General features: G+C 36.6%; 1 protein-coding gene across 4 annotated transcripts in view; it reads right to left on the bottom strand.

Moving 5' to 3' along the window:
* The window catches only part of LOC129748919 (cGMP-dependent protein kinase 1), a 49,556-nt gene extending 37,673 nt beyond the window's left edge, over positions 1-11,883 (bottom strand). Inside the window, exons 1-2 of one of the 4 annotated variants that reach the window (XM_055743722.1) lie at positions 11,744-11,883; positions 1,747-2,203 (exon numbers count right to left, since the gene is read on the bottom strand). In XM_055743722.1, coding sequence (XP_055599697.1) covers positions 1,747-1,830 — 84 coding nt within the window. In that variant the 5' untranslated portion in view covers positions 1,831-2,203; positions 11,744-11,883. Of the gene's footprint in view, positions 1-1,746; positions 2,248-11,144; positions 11,236-11,743 lie in introns of those variants that run through there. The other 3 variants (XM_055743725.1, XM_055743723.1, XM_055743724.1) reach the window with 3 other exon arrangements.
* Between the last annotated feature and the right edge of the window lie 7,885 nt (positions 11,884-19,768).

Below are 19,768 nucleotides of genomic sequence, written 5' to 3'. Positions count from 1 at the left end.
TGCTGAAATGCTCTAAGCCGACCTTGCCTTGTCAGCACAAATATTGCACCGTCTTTTTGCTGACATTTGAGATACTGCAACATTCACGGCCGACTGGACGCAGGGTATCCTTGTTAAGGTCCCGAAGAAAGGAGACCTGACAGAGTGCGGTAACTGGCGAGGCATAACGTTGATCAGTACAGCTCTCAAAGTACTTTGCAAAATGATCCTGAACAGGATCCTGGAGAAAATCGACGCTACACTCCGACGGCAACAAGCTGGATTCTGATCCGGACGATCATGTGTGGACCACATCACAACGCTACGAATCATACTGGAACAAATCAACGAATTCCAGGACACCCTTCTGCTGGTGTTCGTTGATTTTTAAAAAACATTTGACCCACTGAACCACAAAAACATCTGGGCTGCTCTAAGACGACGAGGGGTCCCAGATAAACTAGTCCAGCTCATCGTAGCCCAGCATGAGGCATTTTCGTGCAAAGTCTTGCACGACGGTGTCTTGTCCGAACCAATACCGGCAGCTGCTGGTGTGAAACAAGGATGTATTTTATCACTGTCATCATCGTAATGGATGAGGTCTTAACTGGATCGATTGACTGTAGACCAAACCGAAAATTGCCGTGAAATCCTTCTGGTACTCACGCCAGATCTTTCTACGAACTAAGATCCGAATCTTCAACTCAAACGTCAAATCCGTATTGATGTACGGGTGTGAAACTTGGTGCACATATGCGGTGACGCGAAAACTGCAAGTTTTTGTGAATTGCTGCCTGCGGAACATCATCCGCGCTTGGTGGCCTGGCAACTGGATCTCAAACGTTGAACTTCATCGCCGGTGTCATCAAAAGGCGCTAGAAATCGAGATTCGGGAACGTAAGTGGAGATGGATTGGGCACACGCTGCGAAGAGATGAAAACGAGATTTGCAGAGAGGCGCTTGACTGGAATCCAGATGGGCATCGAAGAAGAGGCAGGCCCAAAAGCTCGTGGCAGCGAAGTCTAGCCGCTGAAATCCGCACAGTTGACGAGAACCTTGGCTGGCAGCAAGTGAAGACGCTGGCTCCGGATCGCAAGCAGTGGAGCTCTTTTATTTCAGCTCTATGCGTCGGTCAATCGGCGCCGGACCCTTAACAGCAGTAGTATCCGCCTATCTACGCGTTATGTGACATTGAATAGCAGTATTGATTTTATTTTGTTTACACGTCCAAGAGATATAATTTCCTAGAAAGGAAGCAAATTAAATCTAAATTAATCGAAAAACCTTATCTGACTTCTGTCGAACGTATGTAAGACTATATTTAAACGATAGACAGAAAATGCAGCTAAACCTATACCATTGAAGCTTCTTCCACCTTCTACCCGTAAATGTGTCAGATAAGAAATCAGATTTTAAAATAAATCAAGCTCAACTCGATTCATCGCCAGGCAGGTATTTACGACTTCCACAAGCTCAAGTGACAATTAGATTTGCGCGGAAATTTTCTACCACCTGAAGTTGTAGTAGCAGCACGTGTTCTCACTCCATGCCACGTACTTTCTGCTGTATTATTTCTTGTTCTCTCGTATCTGAATTTACTTCAAAAATTGACTTCAGTTACCGGAAGTCGGGCGACAATCCTATTCAGTGAATGAAGAAATAACTGAACCAAGAATCCAGCCTTCCCTCCCATTCATTCATACACCCACCCACCCTTTTTTTAGTGCTGATGGCTCATACAATACTCACAACATTCCCTTCACTTACCACAATGCTGCCATTCTGTGATCCGTTATCCGGCAGGTTAAACGAACCGTACTTTCGGGAGAAAAATTTTGTGAAGCACGCCATTACTTATTTTGCCTCGGGATCCGCTCCCGGGAGGAAACGTCGAATTGTGCCGATGCACACCTTCCCGGATGATTCCGGAACCTTTTCGGACGGGGATGGCGTGGGTTGATTTTTCCGGCTTTCCCGCCTGTTTTTGCCAATTGTGACTTTTCTTTTGCACCCGCTCGCTCGGCGCCGGCTCGATGGATGAGATTGATTTTATTTATTCACTCAAGCGTGAACGCGCACCGGTTGATTCATAAATTTTAATTTATTTTCACCTCTGGAATCAATGGTTTATTGAGGCACTACTGGGCGTAATGTTCTCACTGTTCATTCTTTTTCTCTTTTTCTGCTTTTCTTAACTTTCGGTTCGCATATTCAGGGTAACCAACTATTACGATAGGTATAGACTTTGAAGTTCACTCCTCATATCCACTGTATTTAAACCGTTTTAAAGTTTCAACTTATTCCAACAGCTGAGAATGACTTAATAAAGTTTGCCTAAGCGTTGGTATTGTTCAGATCAAATAACATACTTTATCTTCAGTTTTCTAAGTCCAGTCAAGAGTTCGCGTTTTGAGGAGCGATTGAATTCCATTCCGGTGTACGTGCAAGAGTGCTTAGTCTGAAGAACCGTACTAAATTCCCTGACTGATAAGATTTTTCCAATATTAGTTTCACCTCACGCCAGTAATAAATTGAGAGAGCTATGACTTTACTTTATTTTTAGACGTGAAATACATCACGTAAAAGTTTGTAGAGAAAATTTTAAGGTTTTGTAAAGATTATAATTTTTTTTAAACACCGTAAGAAAGTTTCAAACAAACATTTCCAATATTTTAAATTTTAAAAAGTACCTAGGCATTCTAATGACAAAAAATGGCTTTATGCATGATTCTCATAGATCCACAATGTCATGTGTGGTTAGGAATAAGCCTTTAAAATAACATGTTAAAACTCTCATGGACTTTCTTCAAGCTCTCGTCATAATCAATCCATTAATTTATTTAAAAAACATGAAAAACTAATTAGTATACTTCACTAAAAATTGATGGTTTTTGCACTGGCCCCCCTCTTGTCCTAGGGATCTCAAGTGTACTTACTACAATTTATGAATAATGGAATATTTCAACTTATAAACTTGTCTCGTTTATTTTCTTACTTTAATATTTTACTTGACAATAAGACTGCTGTGACACTATTAAAAAATCGTAAGCTGTTCCTCAAAAAACTTCAATACGTTTTGCAAGCATGTTGTTCGAACTCTAAATCCTGCTTATAAGGGTATATACGGACGATAGTATTGGCGAAAAATTGGCCTCAGCCATAACCTCAAATTTTGATTTACTGGCGGCCTCACCAGTGATGCTAGGTTCGTTACTAAAATTAGTATTTGCTTGTTTTAAACTGATTACAATATTTGATATAATTGATTAAATTCAGTAAGTTGTTATTTTATGTTGGTAAACGATGCGGTTAATTTCACATTTGAATAGAAATCAACGGGAAAGTTGCAAATTCTCAGTACTAATGAAAATGATTTCAATCAATGCAGTTAAAAAAATGTAATAATTTTCCAAATATCAATTCACTTGGCAGCCCTGAGCACCCAAAACACCAAAACACGAAGTTTTTATTTGTACAACTAATGAAATTTAAGATTGACGAAGATAAAACAAACTTGTCAAAACTTATTTCAAAATGTCAAAAAAAACTGAATTTGATATTCCAGCATTCAACTCATAAAAAGCTAATCCGTCATTTCATACAAATCACAGTTAATTATTTTGACGTTGAATGAGGTCGTACCGAAAAAAATTAAACTTATCAATATCGTTGCATGAAAAGTTTCACTTTAAATGACATCTCTTATGAAGGACTTTCTACATCGGAAAATTACCGACAATTGTGGGAGGACTGTATATAAAATGACATTCTGTCGTACCCCATTTGTTTTTTATTCACTTTGAAACTATTTCATAAATTGGCGGAAACACTTATGATTCAGGTTAAGGATATATCGTTAGTTATCATAAAATATCAGTCAATAAACCGGAAATAGTTTATATGTTGATGATTTGTTTTAATAAATATGTACTACACGTGTTTTTTTTACACTTATTCCACAATCATTTTACAAAAAAAAAATGAAATTCAATGTGTTTTTTTTTTCAAAAGGATAAATGCAATATCATTGTCAGAAACGTAATATTGGAGTTTTTTCCAGGTCGAAATACAATACCAAATTTTTCTTGGAGGCTTTTAGATAAAATTACTAATTACAATTACTAATAGCAAGTCGGAAAAGGTAACAATAGAGTAATCGGAAGACTATTGATGAGCTAATGATGATTTTTTATATTTTTGCCAAAAATAAAGTTGAACGATAAATAAAATCAACAGATTTTTTTAAATTCAGGTATTCAATCAAATTGGACAAAACGCCAATTTCATTGGTAATTGAATTAAAACTTAGCATAAAAATTGCCGGAATTAAATCAATGTTATTGAAAAAAAAAACCCATATTGTAAACAATTCATATTAACAAAGTCATGATTTTTTGTAAACTAACGTTAGAAATCATATACATGTTGCTCTAAATTTCAATTTATAAAATCTTTTTCAAATTGCTTAAGAAACTATCAACAGTGAATCTAAACTTCAGCCTTAATTTTGAGATAAAATTAGCTTGGAAATCTGTGAAATGATTGGTATTCCCAAGATTCAAGCTAATTTGATCAACATGTAAGGCTGGAAATATTTTCTCACCAACCGCAGGAAAAAAAACAGGTCTTCGAAGGAAAATTTTAATTGTGGAACCACCGAAATTTTGATCAGTGAATTTGAAGCAGAAAATTGAAAAAAAATATATTTCTCGTTTTTCAAGTTAATGATGTGCTGTTCTAGGCTCCCAAAAACTTTCAAATGGAAGTTATGAGCAGGTACCGCCGCACACAGGAGTACCTAACAGAAAAAGTTGAACAAAAGTATTTTTTAGTTTTGAAATCAAAAAAATAGTTTATTTTGACAAACGTTTTTAAGATCATTTAAAATATTCTTTACCGTTTTCGAAATTTTTCATTATTTTCTATTAGAAATTTTTCAACATTTATATGACATGATAGATAATCCAGGTTAGAAAAGTTGTAAAATCAAAAAATCTATATTTTTTATTTGTTTTTAAAAGTTTAATAACACTTGAAAATATTCGAAAAAGAACATTAATTTTACTGAGCTTTAAATTAAAATAAACGAATCCCTAGGTGACTTTTATATGGGAAAAATCTATCAAATTTTTTAACTTCAAACTTAAAAAAAAAAATGCGCGAGTTTGCGCAAGTTTTTTCTTTTTGGAAGTTATCAATTATCTAATGATATTAAACATTTTGCTGGGACTTGCTGAGAACATAAACAAAAACACTAATTTGGAAAAAAAAATCAACGTTTAAAACAAAAAAAAAAGAAGAATTTTCAAAGCAGTGCGTACTGTCTCTATAGTCATCGAATTTTGTTTATTATAGTTTAAATTTTTAAACATCCCTCCATTGAAGTTTTCCATTTCAAATTTTCATTTTTAGTCACTTAAGAAAGTTTTATTCATTGATATGACGTAGTCGCGCTGATTCAACGATTTGTAGAAAAATTCTATCTCATAAAAATACTAAAGTTTCGATAGCTGCAACAGCTTATAAACAATTCAGATGTCAAAACACTGATCGAAACATGATGCTAAATTTATTCAAGAAGCAAATAAACATTGACATAAAAGTAACCAATGAAATTTAAATTTTGAGTTTTGGTCAGGTTTTTGGGTGAAATACTCCTGTATGCGCCGGTTCAAATAAAAAAGATTTTTATATGAAAACGAGTTAAATGTTTTTTTATGCATCGTAGAAAGATCTTGAAAATTTACCGTTTTTAAGGGAACAATGTGATGCTAATGATGTCCATGTTTGGAAGAACGAATGTTTGCAAAATTTAATATGATTGGAAAAAATCAATATTTGCTAAAACGACAAGAAACCATGACTTTAATTGTGTGACGTATCTAATCATTTTCGGTCGATTTTGTCCGGTTTGCATCATATAAAAACGAAATTAAATTTCTTATAAAACATTGATCTTTAAAAAAAAAAATCGCAAATAATTTTTAGTTATTCCGTTTTGTTTTTTTTTTTAACCTAGAAAACCAATTTGTTATTATCTAAAGAGTTCTGTGAATAATTGACAAGTGTTGTTTTATAAAAGAACGGCTTGCTAAGAAGTTTTCTGGTGGGGGTTCTGGGTGTACATTATTTTACAACATAAGTTAATCAAGTGATACAAAATTTTCTGAATACAAAGCCAATTAATTTCGGTTCCAAAGCTCTGGGCAGTCCCTCTTGAAAATTTCTTCCTGAAACGGTAGTTTTAATGTTGAAGGTAACGAATTCCAGTGAACCACACCTCCAACGAAAAATGAGTTTGAATTTGTTACATTTCAAATGTAATAAAGATTGACAAAAATACATGCTTTCTCACATTATATTGTTTGTGACATTCTGTGTTTACTATTCGGTCAATGCACCAGAAAAACAAAAATTTAATAGTTTTGGATCTAACTTGGTTATAATCAAAAACTTTATGATATGTTCCAGCTTTACCTTATTTGTTTCGATTATAGTCGTTTTACCATCTTTATTGCATTCGCGGCTTCATCAACGTTGCAGTTGGCGGATCGTTATTGAAAAACTTATCCGGTACAACTGTGTTCGATGTTTACTCTTAGGCTCGAACTCGCGGACATCGGCTCAGGAGACAACAGACTTGCCAACTAAGCTATATCACAAACCCACCTCATGATGTGTATACGACATTTTGTTAGAATATCGTGTATAAAATTCGTGGCTCACCGCATACAATACAAGAGTTTTAATCTCTAGATTGAAAAATTGATGCTCTTCACATTTATGTTTAACAATTTCCGTAATCTTGTAGTGATCGAAATATGAATGAGTTAAGGTATGAGACAATGCGCTACTTTCTGAAACTTTTTTACTAACAAAATATGTATTTTGAAGCATAAGTTCTCAATGAATAAAAAATCAAAATAAAATATTGTTAAAATGGTAAAGGACTCCTCCAGCTTTGAAACGGTTAGATTTTGCCAAAGTTTGATTTTGGAATCAAGGTTGCTGAAATCACAGAAAAATCTGTAACATCGCAGACTTTTTAGCATAATTTCGTCACATAATCTGTGTCGCAGATCACAGAATTCATAAAATTTTCACAGATCACATGGATTTTCTAAATTTTGTACAGATTTCAAAAATTGTTTGGAACATGTACCAAACACGTACGATTTACAAAAAATTTAGAAAAATACTTTGAGTATGTTTTTATGTTAATTAATGTTGGTCAAATACATCAACAAAAACAAAAATATAAAAATTGTGTAGTGTGTACTCCAAAATGACAAGAATGATAACAATATTTTTCATTTCATAAACACAAATAAAGACTTAAAATTAAAAAAAATACAAAAAAATGATAAATAGTAATAAAAACAATTAGTTAGAAAAACACAAACTTTTCTGGTGTGTTTTTTAAATCGATTTGGGTCTGTATTTGAAAATTACTTAAAAACGGTGTGTTAATTTTGTTAATTTACATATTTTTGAAAAAAAATTGTCGTTTCTTGTCTTTTGTATTGGTTTTTAATTCAAATAAAATTTTAATGTCCATTAACCGTAAGCACTTTTTGTTGTTGTTGTTGTTTTTTTTATTAACAACACACCTAAGAACTTAAAATAAAGGTTCTGATTTTTGTCAAGATTATTTCTGCTCCTAAATTAGAAATTTGGTTCACTTTTTACACCTATATTTTTCTTAAGATTTCAATTTTTTAGATCTTTTTAGATCTTTTGGAAATTGAATAAAACCATATTTCAAATCTACATCACTGTGTTATTTTTTAAACGGAAATCATAAAAAAGACATCGAAACGCATTAAAATTTCATAAATTTTTCAAATTAAATATTTTTAGATTTTTTTTAAATAATGATCTTTAACATGAAAAATTGTAAAAAAGCTTTAAATGGTGTTTTGATGTTTATCTGCATCGCCGAATATTCTGCAAAAAATACCAATGCATAGCCAAATTTTTTAAGCAACTTTCATCTGAAGACACCAAAGTGGGACAACTTGAGAGTAATGAAAGGAATTATAACAATAAAACTCTTTTTTTTCATCAAAAAACAAACAATTGTCGAACAACCGCACTCACTCATGTGTTTTTAAGTCGTAAAAATGAACCAAACTTTAAATTTAGGGAAGATTCGAAAACCTCTGACGCAAACCCGTTAGATAATAAAAAAAAGTAGCCTTATCCAATGTTTTTTTATTTAAAAAAAAAATACGTTTGACTATGCCAAAATCTAATGTTACCAAAATCAAACAAGTTCTGTACAAACAAAAGACTAACCATGTCTTCAAATGATGGATAACGAAAACGATTTACGCATTAAACCGCTGCAAAGTTTGAATGGAAATTTCAAATTTATTAATTTTTGCACCACTAATGACTTTTTACCTTACCTACTGGAAAAAGCAATACAAATTTTGGAAGCAATTCATTGAATTATTAGCGCAACGAATATCAAGTTTTGTATAGAAATTTGTATGGAAAAACAAAAACAAAGTATTTAAAAATCACCAGAGGTGTATTGGAAGTTCAGACAAATATTACTTTGGTTGATTAATATTCCTAGATTGGATGTAATACAATGAAAAATGTAAACAAAACTTATTAGTTTTGTTGATTTTTATAACCTTAACAAAAATATTTCATGAATTTTTTTTAAAGCCCTAGCAAGGAAAGACTTCCATCTTTGAAACACTTTTCAAAGGACTCAGATTTTTGAATTTTGAAATGGTTATAACTTTTTTCATAAATAATTCAGCTTCCGCTCCTGTCAGCAAAAAAAAAGCGTAAGAATAGGCAGAGCCAATAATTAAAGACAAACTTCGTTTCAAGCTTTTTTGAATTTTAGCTTAGCTTAGCTTAGATTGATTGGACAGCTCATATCCATCTTAAACCGTTAAATCCGAAATGCATGGTTGTATAAAATGTATGCATTTCTTATTCAAAAATCAAATTATGATAACAATCACTTCGCAAGCTTGACTCAGTAGAACAAGTTCCACATCGCCAATGGTTGCTACTCCGTGATTTACAAATACAAAATACAAATAACGGCGCCGGCCACGTCCTAGTAGTCAATGGATAGATTAAAAGAAAGACGGGGGAGTGAAAGATCTATTTCGTGCTTTAGGACCGAGGATACTTCTGCATCCTGGCAAAATAATTTTGTTTGGGAGAGGGGTAAAAGCAGTGTTCCGAAAATCACTCGGAAGAAACGCTCATGATAGGTTTCTAGTTGGATAAGTTCAAAGCAGAATGCTACTGCCTGTACTTCCCTAGAGAATCGGCAGAGCGACAATGCGAAGTCAATGTGAACAAGATTCAAAAGCGAGAGCGGATTCGCATCAAAGTCGATCTCTCAAGCTCACTACCTGGTGTATCAGAAGTGATTGAGACACTTACTGATACAAGATCCAATTCGAAAATCCACTCACTCACTCAAAGACAGGTTTTGGAAATCGTATATTTATCTGATAAGATTTGATCAACATACAAGAAATCAGAAAACGGTTACCATGGACCGAGTGAATTTTAGGAAATATGTGCATCAAATTATGTCGTGCCACGGAAAACAGTGAAAATAAAATTAATGAACCAACATTATTAAATGTACACGTTGATTTGTTTTTCCTTAAAAAATTTTCGATTGACCAATATTGCTTTTCAAATACCTATCATATCTGACTCAAAGATATTTTGTGTTCTGAAACAAGTTTAAAACATTTTTTTTATGTAATTTACAACAGCGAATTTGAAGCCATTCCTTGAACCCATGTTGAAATATCTTACCGCCGATTTGGTCTATCAGATAGGCTGGCGCGAGTCTAGTCTTGGTATGCCAGACGTACTGGGTTCGTTTCCCGGTATCGTCAAGAAAACTTTTGAGTTCGAACCCCATAAGTTTCCGACACGTAAGATGTGTTTCCTTTTATAATTAGAATATTCAATAAGAATGTTCAATCAGTTGCTAGCTGGCTGGAATACCTGAAAGTAAACTTGCATTGAAAATTTGTCGAACCTAATAATCTAAGAATGCATGTGAGCACATACTTAATCAGAAACTGCGGTGAATCCGTACACCTATGGTGGATAACTAGCATATAAAAAACATCTGTGCACCCATGTTGCAATATCATTTTAGTTATTCAGTTTCATAGCTTCTGTCTTCAAATTTGAATAAATGAGTACAAAATGCATAATTATTTTACTCATACTAGTATAAATGGTATTTATCACCTAAAATTACTCAATTACTAGAATGGACAAGTATTAAATCTAACATAACTTCCACAAATCTTGATTAAATTTCGCCAAATTTTGACAGAAAGTTTGATTATAGTTGGGCAACAAAATAGACCAAACAAAATTGCGAGTCAGGTGCTTGAAGCGCCACACAGCGGCCAATCCGAGAGGTTTTTCTACAAAATCTCATGACTTCGCATCGAAAATCAATAATTTCATAACGAATGACACCCTTCTGCCCACCATGAATCAACTAAGGCACATTTTCTTGAATGTGGATTGCAAATGAAATCGAAAGCAAGCGAAAAAATCTTGTTTGAGTTATAGGGTTGTGAATTTTACCAGTCATTTTGACTGGTCACGGTCCAAGTGTCCATGGCGAAATTTTTCTCGCTTATTAAAAGAGCTAGAGAAATAAAAAATACGCAGTTATGTAGAGATTCAAAATTCATGAAAAGTCCTATTTTTTGCGAATTTTTAAAGCGAAGTATTTAAAAGTTATTCAACAAACAAAGTTTCCAACCTGTCATTTTGACTGGTGTGGTCTTTCTAGTGTTAAATTTGATACTGATGTTTGGTGACCTAGCAAGGCATCGAAAAATCATATAGGAGCAAAAAACCAAATTTTGAAGCGGTCTCATGCGCAAACTTAGGCAGAATCTAAATTCACGGTGAATCCATGCACCCATGGTGGATAACTATAGATAAAAATGAAAATCACCTTAAAAGTTTCAAAACTCTACGAAAAATGACGCTGTTTACAAAAACAATGATTTATTTCTAGTAGAAAGTAAAATAAAAATTAATGAAAAAATCCGTTAGATTTTGGCACTGTTCAATTTTTGACATCTCAAAGTGTTCTGATGTGTTGCTAAAATCGAACGGAGTATATATTGGAAAATTACTTCTTTAACGGTGTGATTTTTTTATTATTGAAAATACGCGTTGGGGATTGAATGGGTGGCTCCTTGAGGTCCCTGGGTCTAATGCAGATTACTTGAAGAAAGAATGAAATTTTTTTTAATCCACTTCGAAATTGTAATGTTGAAGATTAAGATTATCTTATTTTGAGATTTTTGGCTTAAAACGGCGCCTGTTCTGTTTCTCTAAGCTTGTTGGTAAGTCCTTTCACTTTATAACTACTAATAAAAATCGAAGTGAGGAAAGTAATTCACTATGCTTTCGAAGCCCAAAACACGCTAAGCAACCGCAAATATCTCATAAATCTGCGTCCGTTAGTTTAATTTAAGTAAAACTGTTGTTTACTTAAGCTGGGGAACTTTTTTCAGAATAAACGTAGCAAAGAGTGTTCATCATATAAGAGTTCCTGTTAGTTGGTCACCCTGAACAGGTTCGAGCTTCTCGACTTCATCTGTGATCAGCCTCTGTTCGTTCACTGAATAAGCTAATTTCTTGGTAAATTAGGCTTCAATTTTTTCCACCCATTGGCACTCAATTATAGGGCTGATGCTTCACGGTTTCACGGTTTTTCAAGACAACTCACTCGTAGGGTACAATGTCGGAATTGGAAACAAATTACTGCCGTGCCGCCGTCGGAAAAAAATCGAAAAAGCAAACAAATTAAATATCCAGAACCCCGTTCGAACCGCGCGACATCTCGACTTAAACTGTCCGGTCAACTGGCTGCTCCTCCAGCGATATCAGCAGCAGCGAAATGGTCACGCAAAAGGTTCTCTGGAGCACCTTCTTGGTTGGTGGTCAACGTTGAAGCAGGCAAACCCATCATCATCAAATTTGAGGAAGGAAAACGGCGTCACTATCTCACAGTCATCGAAATCGGTAAGGTGCCCATAATCAGTGCCGCGTAATCATTCAGTCAAGTCAGTTAGCAGGACAACAACAACAACGAAAGTTTGCTGCAACAAATCGTTATCAGCTGGCTGGCAGAACCTGAGAAACGCCATTCCTGCGGATGGAAGCGCCTGACGGAAGAAGACGAGAGGTTTCTGGAAGGGCCACCAGCCAGCTTGATAAGCTTCAAATGTAGGTACTCATTGAAGAGCCGCACGCGATTGATTGTTATGGTTGGTTGTGGGTGATTTTTTACTTCAAGACTCAAGATGATGCGTTCTTATCTTTCGGGGGATTTGCGGTCCCTTCGAGTGTTTAAGCTGTTCCTTCGTTGATTGTGTAATTTTACTTTCATTACAAATATACAAACAAAAGTTGAATCTTTCAAAAACCTATCAATACACATGTTAGATCAAGAACTTGCTAAATGATTTTTTTATTCCAACGGCCCAGAATTAAATTTAGTAAGTGATATTTTTATATGATTGGAAACAGCTGATTCATGTCGATTCACATTGACATTTTCAAAATTTCGTCGAACAAATTATCTCAAAAATCTTTCATTCGTGATTAATTTTTTTTTCTTTTTTTTTTTGTAGAAAAAAAATTAACCTTAATAGGGGACCGAGTGGTTATTTTTGCTGCTTATTTTTTCTCGGTAAGATCTATTCAATTTTTTACTAGTGAATTGTTTTTTGTGACATAAACTCGTAAAAAAGTTGAACTTGCATTGCGTTTATTCTAGTTTTGATAGTTTTTTGAGGTATGAAAACTTATTATCGAAATAAGTGGACGATGTACATTGGTTGTTGAATTAGCTAGGGCCGGTTCTGAAGCGACACATTATATTTTCTTCGAATCATTTCACAAATCAGAGCCAAATATAAGGCTATCATTAAGGCTTATCATTATCTGAGAAGTTACAAACGAGTTTATTTTTAAAACTATTCATTTGATAGAAAAACTTCCTATGGAAGAAATGAAGGTGTTAATATGATTGATTGATTGAAGTGCGTTTATTTGGGAGGGTGCCGTGTGCGATGTTCACATGATATTTAATGTAAAAATATAAAAAAATAATTCATCGTTGATAACAAGAAATACTCTTTCTTACCTGCTTACCACAGAAGAATAACTTTTGTGAAATCATGATATTTTACTTAAATTACCTGCAAAACCCAATTGAAATCTGGTTGGTTTTCAGCCACTCCCAACGATGAGTGAAGTTCAGAAAGCCATTTGCCAGCTGAAAAGAAACAAGTCGGCTGGGAAGTATGGCATCGCAGCTGAACTCATCAAAATGAGCTCGGACAAGTTGGCCGATTGCCTACACCGGTTGATAGTCCGGATCTGGAACATAGAACAGCTACCGGAGGAGTGGAAGAAGGGATTAATATGCCCCATCTACAAGAAGGGCGACAAATTAGACTGTGAGAACTACCGAGCGATCACTGTCCTCAATGCCGCCTACAAAGTGTTGTCCCGAATCCTACTCCGCCGCCTAACGCCACAGGCAAACAGATTCGTGGAAAGTCATCAGGCCGGCTTCATGGAGAGACGGTCAACGACGGACCAGATATTCACATTACGGCAAATCCTCCAAAAATGCCGTGAAGTCACTACGCACCATCTATTCATCAACTTCAAAGCCGCATACGACACGGTCGATCGTAACGAGCTATGGAAAATCATGGACGAGAACGGCTTTTCCGGGAAGCTGATCAGACTGATCAAGGCGACGATGGATGGAACGCAGTGCTGTGTGCGGATCTCGGGTGAATTGTCGAGTTTATTAAAATCGCGCAGGGGGCTTCGACAAGGTGATGGTCTATCCTGCATGATGTTCAACGTGGCGCTAGAAGGTGTTATTCGACGAGCGGTGGGCGAAATGCGGGGCACGATTTCCAACAGATCCAGTCAACTTATCTGCTTTGCCGATGACATTGATATAGTCGACAGATCATCTGCGGCGGTGGAAGACATCTACCACAAACTGAAACGCAAAGCAGGAAGGATTGGGTTGATGATTAATACGTCCAAGACGAAGTACATGTTGGCCTGTGGATCCGAGACCGACCGAGCCCGCTTGTCCAGTAATAACAAGGTCACGATCGACGGCGACGAGCTGGAGATAGTCGAAGACTTTGTCTATCTCGACTCACTGGTGACCGTAGACAATGACACCAGCCGTGAGATCCGGCGGCGAATTATCAGCGGAAGTCGTGCCTACTACGGACTCCACAAGCAACTGCGGTCGAGAAGACTTAGCCCTCGCATGAAGTGTAACCTGTATATGACGCTCATTAGACCGGTTGTTCTCTACGGGCACGAGACATGGATATTGCTCGAGGAGGACCTGCGTACACTCGGAGTATTCGAGCGACGAGTGTTAAGAACCATCTTTGGGGGCGTACAGGAGAACGGAGTGTGGAGGCGAAGGATGAACCACGAGCTCGCGCGACTCTACGGCAAACCCAGTATCCAGAAGGTGGTGAAGGCTGGCCGGATACGCTGGGCGGGACATGTTGCGAGAATGCCCGACGACTGTCCTGCAAAACAGGTGTTCGCTACGAATCCGGTAGTAACAAGACGAGCGAGGGCGCAACGAACGAGGTGGATAGACAAAGTGGAGCGTGATCTGGCGAACGTGGGGTGCCCGAGAAATTGGAGAACGGTTGCCATGGACCGAGTGAATTTTAGGAATTATGTTCGTCAAGTTATATCGTGAGAAAGAATACTATCTAAATAAATAAATAATATAGAAGACCCTGGTTGATAGGTGTGGTTATTTTTGCTGTTAGTTTTTACTCCCGAGAAATTATTTTACTTTTTACTAGTGAACAGTTATTTCTGACAAAAAATCGTTCAGAAGTTGAGTTTTTTTTAATTTTTGGTCCCGCGTCGATTCTCCGGCGCAAAGAGCCGTAGTAAAAGACCTTCACGCTGCCACGAGTTTCTAGGTCTGCCTCTTCTTCGATGTCATTCTGGATTCCATTCACGCGCCTCTCTGTTTAGGGTACTTCTGTCCATAATGCCCTTGTGGGGTTGAACGCCAACGACTATAATTTGATGAATTTTGAAGATTTGCGAGGTTTTTAGTGGATTCTTTATACACAAATGTGTTCTAAAAATCAATACCTTGTAAGTTTAATAAAAATGATTACCTGATATTCTTTTCAACACGAATAACAATCAAATTAAATTTTGTGTTGGCTATTCATCACTTAAGTTGTAAAAAGTGATCAAATGAAATAGGCTTTTACACCAAGATGGTTTCCTAAAACATCCTCCCCATTGATTTTATTGGTTGTTCAATTTATATATTCGAATTATCAATTGATGAAAAACTGTGGTAAATTTTTGTAATATGGTGAACTGAAGATTAATTAAATTTTAAATTTCCGATCAAAATGCCCTCATCTATTTTTGGACAAATCGCCCTCCTCTCAAGGTGCTGTTCAGTAAGATGTAAACAAAACCACGTGTTTAATTCTAAATTTTTAAGTGCAGTTTTCTATGAATACAGACCGAATATCGAAATGATATATCGATCTTTTTCTTTGCTTACTACTAGATTATCATTAGGATGCATAATAATTACAACTTTCGATCCAGTTTGAGTAAAAAACGTGCACTGAAAATCGAATCGGTTCTCTTGTCGCCAAAAGCAGCAGAAAAATTTGATCGACACTGACACAGCTCAAAATAAAATCTAAAATTTCAAAAAATTAGTTTTTTTTCATTGGGAAATGTTAACAAACCACTTATTTTTATATGTAGATATACTTGGAAAAAAATATTTTTTCATTTTTTTCCGAATTAAATAATAGAATTAATTTATTTTCACTGTGAATATTGTGTTGTTTTCGAGTCGTTTTGAACCAATGCATGTTTTGGAGCATTATTTGCCTACACTGGAGAGTTTAACATCCAATGGTTTCAAAGATTGCTCTTAAAGTCGTTTGTAAAAAAATGGAATATTTTCATAGTTTTTACAATAAAAAGTAATTTTATTGACAGAAGATGAGTTGAAGATAGAAATACGAAGCTCATGTTGCAATGTATTCGGGTGTTCAGCTTATGTATTCCGCATACTCGGTCATTTCCCTTAGCAGGTGCATTTTCCCCCGAAATACCCTATCTGTCTCATCGTTTCGCAGCGTGTGCCCAATCCACTCCACTTACGTTCCCGAATCTCGATTTCTAAATACCGCCCTTTGATGACATCGACGATGTATTTAGTTCCTCATTTGAGATCCAGTTGACAGGCCACCAAGCGCGGATGATATTCCACAGGCAGCGGTTTACAAATCTTTGCAGTTTTCGCGTCAATACTGCATAAGTGCATCAAGTTTCGCACCTGTACAGCAATACGGATTTGAGGTTTGAGTTTAAGATTCGGATTTTCGTTCGTAGAGTTCGTCATTCGTCAGTTGCTCCATTGTTGAAGGATTTCACGGCAATCCTCGGTTTGGTGCACAGCAAGGTTGCCAAAACCACAGAAAAATCTGTAATTTCACAGATTTTCTAGCATTACAGAATTTGTGTCGCAGAACAAGGACTTTTGAAACATTCACAGATTTCACAGAGTTTTTGAATTTTGAATAGATTTCCAAGTTTATAACTTTTCTGGCCAATATAAAATTAAGATTTCTTACCTAAAATTAGAAAAGTATGATAAGATTTGTTATATGAATTGATTTTTCTTAACTTAATTAAATGTAAAAAAACCCTATTTATCATGAATTTTGAATTATATTAAAGGAAATAACATTACAGAAATCCATCACAGAATTTTTCTCAAAAACACTTTTTTTTGGCAGCTTTGATGCACAGTCGATCGATCTAGTTAAAATCTCATCCATACGTATAGAAAAAGTAGCGGTGATAAGATACATCCCTGTCTCATTCCAACAGTTACCGTGCTTTGATCGGACAAGACACCGTCGCGTCGTGCAAGACCTTGAACGAAAGTGCCTCGTACTGTGCTCCGATGAGATGGAATAGTTTCTCTAGGACTCCTCGTCGCCTTAGAGCCGCCCGAATGTTTTCATGGTTTAATCGGTCGAATGCTTTTTCGAAATCAACGAACACCAGCAGAAGAGAGTCCTGGAATTCGTTGATTTGTTCCAGCATGACTCGTAGCGTTGTGATGTGGTCCACACATGCTCGTTCGGATCGGAACCCAGCTCGTTCCCGTCGGAGTGTAGCGTCGATTTTCTTCTGGATCCTGTTCAAGATCACTTTGCAGAGTACTTTAAGGGTTATATAGATCAACGTTATGCCTCGCCAGTTACCGCACTCTGTAAGGTCTCCTTTCTTCGGGACCTTTACAAGGATACCCTGCATTCAGTCGGCTGGGAATGTTGCAGGGGAATGTGACAAGGCTGACAAGGGTCGGCTTCAGCATTTCAGCAAAGATGTTATTGATCCCAGGTACTTCGTTGGATGTCATGTCTATGATTGCTGCTTCAATTTCAGCCACCGAGTGCGCTTCCGAGTTGACGCCATTTATGCGGCTTACTGTGACTCGGAAGAGTTGTTCGAAGTGCTCAGTCCATCGTTTGAGCTGATCTGTTCGATCGGTCACTAACTGACCTGCTCGGTCTTTTAGCGACATTCTTGCATTAGTTTTTGCACCACTAAGGCGGCAAGAAATGTCATAAAGTAATCGGAAATATCCAATGGCGGCGACTCTTTCTCCCTCTTCGGCTTGGAAGTTTGTCCAGGCTCTCTTGTCTCGTCTACAAGCTCGTTTAACTGCCTTTTCCAGCTCCGTATATCGTAAGCGGGCGGATGCTTTGGCTGACCCGGCACATGCCTGCTCAATTCCGACTTTCGCCTTTCTCCGATCGTCGATCATCCTCCAAGTTTCATCCGACATCCATTCACTTCTTCTTCCACGAACTTTTTGGAGAGTACCATGGCTCGTCGTGATAAAGGCATTCTTGATTCCACACCACTGTTCTTCGACTGTTCCGTCTGTCGGCAACTCCGAGGCTCGGGATTCTAGCTGTTCAACGTATGCCCTTTTAACCTCTGAATTCTCCAACCGGCGGACGTCGTATCGACACCCGACTTTCTCCTCGCGCCGTTGGACACGCGCATCTCTCAGCCGTATTTCGCCAAAGACGAGGTTAAGCATTGCAGCATTGCAGCATATCAAGCATAAGAGCACTTGGAGTATATCGATTGCATCGTAACACTACTCGCATTTTCTTGTTTTGTATCCTCTGCAGCCTTTTCGTTTGTGTATCTGATGCATGAAGCAATATGGTAGCGCAATAGTCAAAGTGTGACATAATAACAGATTTTACGTAGATAATTTTTGACCAGAAAGTCATATATCTGCTTATCCGACAATGCATTCCATATTTCATGGCAATCTTCTTGACAGTGTAGTTGATATGAGCTACGAAATTCAGCTTTTCATCCATTTGTACTCCTAAGTATTTAACTTCCACGAGTTCCAATTCGTGTCCGTGTTTTCATGCTAAAAGTCGTCGCCAAAGTTCCAGGTCGGTCATTTCTTTCGGATTCCGTAACAATTTCAAGTCGGGAACAGTAGGTTGTTAGCCTAAAGTCCCTATCCCGCGATGGGGCTGCCATCTTGGACTTAGCTGGCGGGAGCCGCATTTCATAAATTCAGCCGCTCGCTGCGAGACAGACGCTGTTTGAGCCGCCCCTGACCTGGAGAACAGACGCTCGGTTGATGATGCACGCCGCTCCTGACCTGGGGAACAGACGCGTGCGTCCACCTTCTCAGTCTGCATGCGACCAAAGCATTCACCGGGGTTGGGTACCCGATCTTCGCTTAGGTTACTCGCATCCCAGCTGGTACCACGGGGAGGTAGAGATACTACTGGGGTCTCGTGTTGCACATTATCCACCATTTACTAGCCTGGTGTTGCGTGGTATTGCTTGACTTTTTTTAAGCAATACTCCGCTAGGCACCAGCAGTGATGCCATTTGAATTAATTGTTTTTCAATGCCAAAAGATATACCCCTTTACCCGAAATTCTAAACATCGACAAAGTTAATAGCGGAAAATTTATTTTGAATAATTTATAAGTTGGCACAAACAGCATAATCAGCGTGGATTGCACCTAAAAAAGTGATGATGATTTTGCAAAATAAAAATCCAATTTTTCCTTACAAACCCAAATTTTTAAATTTACTCAGACTCAGATTTACTTTACATGATCATGTTAATCGATTGATGTGTTAATCAAGTCATTGCAAACAGTACCATAAATATGTTGATCATATGCAAAAAAATATTAATGGACAGTCGTATTTTCGATTTTTTTTAAAGTTTTGCACATGAACTAAAGGGAAAAAAAAATCAATAGCGCGTTTTAAAATACTGCTCTAGAATCGATTTTAAGATCCCTCTTCAAGAAAATTTATCAGATCAGATCATCCAGTAATAATCTTAGTTTTTTCCAAAGCATTTCCTTAAGAATCTATGTACTAAATTGAATGACAAAAGCTATAGATTATGATTTTCTGATTTTAAACTCTATTTTCAATAAAAACACGAAAATTACCTCGTACTAAAAAGTTTGATAACCCAAGATGATTTCAAAGTATATAACAAATCTTTATTGCATGTTTGTTATCTGTTAAAGTAAACATTTGAATGCAAAATCATACAAACAGTGTATGTATTGATGAGAAATTTTGAATTGAAAATAATAATAAAAAAAAACAACCT

The sequence above is a fragment of the Uranotaenia lowii genome, chromosome 2, assembly GCF_029784155.1.
Source record: "Uranotaenia lowii strain MFRU-FL chromosome 2, ASM2978415v1, whole genome shotgun sequence".
Taxonomy (NCBI): Eukaryota; Metazoa; Arthropoda; class Insecta; order Diptera; family Culicidae; genus Uranotaenia; species Uranotaenia lowii.
The sequence above is the reverse complement of the archived record's forward strand: the minus strand, read 5'-3'. Positions and strand labels throughout refer to the sequence as shown.